Source organism: Oryza brachyantha, chromosome 12 (assembly GCF_000231095.2).
Source record: "Oryza brachyantha chromosome 12, ObraRS2, whole genome shotgun sequence".
Lineage (NCBI taxonomy): Eukaryota > Viridiplantae > Streptophyta > Magnoliopsida > Poales > Poaceae > Oryza > Oryza brachyantha.
Window position 1 is genome coordinate 8,052,215 of NC_023174.2, and position 5,537 is coordinate 8,057,751.

The 5,537-nt window shown below is 41.7% G+C and overlaps 1 protein-coding gene across 2 annotated transcripts; it reads right to left on the reverse strand.

Moving 5' to 3' along the window:
- Positions 1–1,966: 1,966 nt before the first annotated feature.
- On the reverse strand, positions 1,967–5,537 carry LOC102703739. Of its 2 annotated transcripts, none has more exons than XM_006663909.3 (3): positions 5,304–5,537; positions 4,139–4,721; positions 1,967–3,209 (listed from the first exon to the last, which is right to left on the reverse strand). In XM_006663909.3, exons 2-3 carry the CDS (start codon positions 4,688–4,690, stop codon positions 2,361–2,363), a joined length of 1,401 nt encoding a protein of 466 aa, XP_006663972.1. In that variant the 5' UTR covers positions 4,691–4,721; positions 5,304–5,537; the 3' UTR covers positions 1,967–2,360. The 2 variants fall into 2 exon arrangements, with proteins under 2 accessions (XP_006663972.1, XP_015698843.1); XM_015843357.2 differs by lacking the exon at positions 5,304–5,537 and adding an exon at positions 5,146–5,229.

Sequence of the window (5,537 nt, forward strand, 5' to 3'; positions counted from 1 at the left end):
AGTTACTGCCAGAGTAACCCAAATATAACAGTTTTCACCATCCAAAAGTTGATTAGCATGAGCTTCCAAAATCAGTACGATGCTTCTAAGTTCTACTAACAACCTATAAAGAACGTCAATACTGAGTTCTTTTGGATGAACTAGGGATAAACTACAACAGTATGTATGTGCTTTACTTACATTGTAGTTTTAGCAAGACTGTATATCATGGAAGTTTCTTGAATGAATTGAGATAATATGACATCTTCAACATCAATATAGCCCTAGGAACAAGAAGAAAATAATGTCTTAATAATTATAATAGATTAGCGCATGTATTTATATTTAAAGCATATTGGTTAGCATACCATGAGAAGTTGGGTATAACTACTAATTGCTTCAAATTCTTGATGTTCTTCCACATTAGTTTCCAAGTTTTTTTCCTCCGCACTTTCTCCATGATGCATAACATATTTGAGAAGTGTCAATAACATTTTAATTAGTAATTTGGTATATTACAAATATATTTACCTTTCTTTTTTTTTTCGTTTGTCCACCCAATTTGGTTTCCGTTTTGATCCATGTTTTCGATGCTCTTTTTTCTTCAGACCAGAGACGTGACAAACTATAGTACAAACTCCTCTCCTCTCCTGATTTTGCTCCTCTGCGTTACTCATGGTTGAATGCAACAGAGAAAGAGATGCGTTATGTGCAGCACTGGGGATGAAGTACTCTTCCCACGGTAAAAATGGCGCCAAGCTTCACTCACTCACTCTCTCTGCCTTTTCCCTTCAAAATGCAGGAGTCAAGGAGAAAATGGACATTCGGACACGTTCATAATGTGGTTTCGTCAATGTCATCCCGGAAACATGTTTATTGAAAATGCCATCCCGGAGTGAAGGCTTACAGCCATTTTTTCGTTTTATTCAATTTCTCAATTTTTTTTGCCTCTTTCACCGGATGGACTGGCCACAGTGGCGAACCCACTTGAAGCTTCTCGGGGTCCTCGGACCCTGAGTAAATTATCCAATTGTTAGTAAATTATATCATATTAATTAATGTACAGTAAAAAAATTTAGATATTTAGTATGTATTGGATTATCCAATTCTTAGTAAATTATATCATATTAATTAATGTACAGTAAAAAGGTTTAGATATTTAGTATGTATTGGACCCCTGATAATTTCTATTCTAGATTCGCCACTAGTTGCTATGGTGGTGGGCTTGCAACGGCGACGGCGGCGCAGAGGAGAGCTAGGGAAGACGAAGCCGAAGGAGGAAGACGATACCGACTGAAGACGATTCAGCCGGACTAGCTCCGACCAAACCAGGGGTAATTTGGTCAGTCCATCTGGTGAAAGAGGCAAAAAAAAATTGAGAAATTGAATAAAACGAGAAAAATGATAAAATGATGGTAAGCCTTCGCTCCGGGATGACATTTTAAAGAAACACATTTTCGAGATGATATTTTAGTGAAACTGTGTTTTGAACTTGGCCAAACGTCCATTTTCTCTGAGCCAAGGGTAGCTGAAAAGTGAAAAAGTATTTGCTGAAGGGTTGGATGGCCCAGTACTGCCAAGGCTTTAATCACCAGTGCGACAGCATATGATCCGATAGCATATAAAATGGCGCAGTATATGTGTGAGGTTTTAGTCAGAACGCACTCGCATCGTTAGCTACCAGATCAGTCGCGCAGAGAGAGGATTGTGGCAAGGGGTAGTTTGGCAACATGATATATTAATATGCGGTTGTGATGTTCGGTAAAAACCCCGTTGTCTCAAAATAGATATATCATGAATTCGGAGAGGGAATAGAATTAGCATTATAACTACTCTCCTCATTTTTTCTATACAACGTCATTGACTTTGTATCACGCTACCATTTGTCTTATTTAAAAATATTATCCGAATATATAAAATTATAAATTACTTTTAAAGTTTTAATAATAATAAAATAACGGTGTCTCATAAAAAACATGGAGGTAGTATTAAGCACAAGTTCTTTGCAAGAAATCGAGAGGCTAGCAATAAACTCAAAAACACACAATAAAGATGTTTTCCCTCACGATGACGAAAGCAATATTTATGGGATGACATCTGAGCTTGCAGAATGTAGATGCCTGCGCAGCAGAATGAACCCATATTATGGTGCAGCCACATTATTATTCTCAGTAAAAGCAAAAATAATCAACACCACACCTCGCCCACCAGGCCACAACCATTTATTTGATTTAAGAACAGATTAAAAAGCTGCACATTTACAACTCTACATCTAAAACCTGATCTATACAGTGCACTCCAATGTGTTGTGTCAATAATTTGGTATCTCTAATGTGACCACCATGTATAATTGTATAGCAATTTCAGTTCTCAAGTAATTTTCAGGAGTCTCTCCACCCCTCAGGGAGACGCCACCGTCTGTGCCAGTAGATCGACACCCGGGACCAGAGCGGGAACATGAAGCTGTAATCTGCAGCCTCATCAGGTAGTCCACCGACTGTCAAAGGCAGCCATACGTATCGTGAATCTCTCAGCTCGGATGGGTTCCACCGATCCGCCATGAAGATGAATGAACCTGACAGCCCCGGAATTGGCAACACAAATGTACTCTGGGAGAAGAAAGTTGTTGATCTGAATATGTCATTCCCTCCCATGCAAGGATTTCCCAGTGTCTCCCAAGGTCCCATGATTGCTGTCGCCGCATGAGCTAGTGCAGTGTTTGGTGCCCAGCCAGTGCAACCAGAGGTTATCATGTAGTAGGTGCCGTCGTACTTGAAAAGCGCCGGAGCTTCTCGATGTTGTGCAATGAGAAGCCTTCTCATATTATCAGTTACATCAAGGTAGTCATCGGTTAATTGACCAATGTGGAGCTCGCTGTTGTCCTCAGAAGAATATATCAGGTAAGCCTTCCCATTGTCATCCTTGAAGATGGTCATGTCTCTACTTTCACAATCATGTGGCTGCTTGCTGTACAGGTAATTGAATGGGCCTGTGGGAGAGTCACTGATGGCCACACCAACTGATGCTTTTGTGTAGTTCGTATCATCTATGTGCATCCACATAACATATTTGCCAGTCCAATCATTATATATAACCTTGGGCCTCTCTAGGACATTAGATTTGTGGAGATCATGTGTCACATTCTTTTCCTCGCCTCGGAGAACAACTCCTTCATTTCTCCATGTCCACAGGTCCTTTGAAGAATAGCAACTTACTCCCACAATGTCAACCTGGAAATAGCTTATCATGGTTAGGAATGACAAAAAGGTCACGCAGAAATTTATATGGAACAGAGTAATAGAATATCACATAAATGGCACATAAACAGTTAGTTCCATTGATAAATGTCCAACTCTGAGAAGATAAAAATGTTTCAGAAATATTAGGCGTCTCTGCAGGGTGTGCATTTTCATCATTATGAGACAATATGTCGCATGTTCCCTCATCTAGCTAGTGCCACTGCTCCGTATGTCAGGAACTCAGGACAACGAAGTAAAATATTACATAGAGAATCCTTAACAGCCAAACACCTCTCTGTACATCAGAACAAGGCCTTTTGCTCATCTTTTAAAATCCAGAGACATATTTTCCGGTCATGCTGGCAAGTTAATAATATCAAATGATGTCATACTATTGCAGTCACTTTGGATTAACTAAATTAAAGCACTGGCATCATGGTAAACTCACAAAAGACATACCAAACTGCACCTTCTGTAGCAACAGAACAATAATTGAGAAGTGCTACTTTTGGTTTTAGCTACGATGCAAAATTCCACCCAAATGTTGAAATTGAAATAACTAGGCACACTATTATACTGAACAGTGTTCAAACAATACAAATAGGAAGTACATAAATTATTTTTATGCGAGAGAAGAGCATCAGAGTCAAAACCTTAAATATACCATAGTTGCAGAAGTTCTAATTTTTCATCTCTGCAATTTATGTATACCCTACATTCTTAGTTGCCTGCGACACAGCCCAGGCTTTTCCTTACTTCCCCAACATAACATATTAGCACACACTACTCCAAAATAATGTATATTGGTTTTAGTTTCTGTGAGTAGTGCTACCCAAGTGACTACACCTACCTCATAACGAAAGTTTTTGCACACATAACTGATGTCAAAATACACAAAGCATAAGAAAAGTTCAGCCTACCCGATCAGCTCCCTTGCTGTGAGCTTTGTAGGTTTTGCCATCCTTATTCTCCCCATACCAGAAATAAGTTTCAGTTTTCTCATCATACAGTACACCTCCTCCATGAGCTTGGATTGGGTTGCCATCAGTGTCAAGCCAAACTCTCCCTGGGTAGTAGAAGTACATGCTGTCATTTCCACCATTGCTTGGATCTATAGCCATCTTCTGTTCTGGAAAGAACATGTCATGCACCGAAGAAGACTCATCCAAGAACTCATCCACTACAGAAGGCGGCTTCTGCTCCCCCTTGCGCCGCACAGCCCGGGGATTCCTCCGGCTCCGGGGAGGTGATACCCGGAATTTTTCCTCCTCCACCACCTCCAGTTCTCTTACAATCGACCGATGGATCTCATGCGTCATGGTGCTCTCATCCTCCTTATGTATGATAAGAAGATGGAAATTCACGACTACAACCAATGCCGCAAGACTCCACACCGCCAGAGTTAGAGATCGATGGCTCGCCGCATAGCAGCGGAAAGCTAATGCTTTTGGCTGCTTGATCCTCGAACCCATGCTGGCACCTATCTGCTCCAGTTGATAATCGCTGCAATAAATTAAAAGAAGACAGCTGAATTTCACAGATTGGAATTGAACAAACTCTCCGTGTCAAATCAAAGAAAGGAACATTTTTTGGGTGGGTGGGTGTAAGGGGGGAATTAAAAAGGAAAATTCTCCCCATCAATCCGGTATTCACTGTCTCCAGATTTCATAGTACCAATTCTAGTGATGCACTACCACGGGACGATTACAGAAAGCTTTCAGAAACAAGCAATCTCAAGAATGATATCATGGCCACCTGCCCCCCGACGGGAAGGGCGTATTTTGGACCAAGAATCCAGCAGCAAAACATAGAGCACGTCCGCAGATTTGTCCCAGAATTATCCCAAGAACCTAGAGTCACTGGCTCCACAGAACAAAACCAAAAAAAAAAAAAGCGAAGAAAAAGAGGGGAGAGGGAAGAAGCTCACCATGGCAGGTTGATCCAGAGTACTAAAGAAGCAAAACAAAAGGACTAAACTAAACCCAAACTAATCAAGCAAGTACCCACCAACCAGCACTAGGACAAGTGAGCAATCTACCCAGCAAACTGATTTAAAAAAGAATCAGGTAGCGGCGGCTCTCTCACCATCGGCGAGCTAAGCTAGTGCGCTCGAGATCTCGGCGGATGAGACGATGCGAAGGGAATCAGACCCGACACCCTCTGATTAGCCTCGCTGTGATCCAGCTCTCCCAGCAGCAGCGAGGGTGATTATGGTGGCGCCCGCCGCGCCGGCTTTAGCCTTGGGCTGCCGTGCCGCTGCGAGTAGTTGCGGCGGAACACAGCAATTGGACCAGCCAGTCAAGTAGCTGGTGGGTGACC

Coding starts and splice junctions, on each gene's coding strand:
- LOC102703739 (XM_006663909.3), bottom strand. CDS start 4,690: ATGGGTTCGAGGATCAAGCAGCCAAAAGCATTAGCTTTCCGCTGCTAT. Junction 3,210..4,138: donor ACAGCAAGGGAGCTGATCGG/GTAGGCTGAACT, acceptor AGCTATTTCCAG/GTTGACATTGTGGGAGTAAG.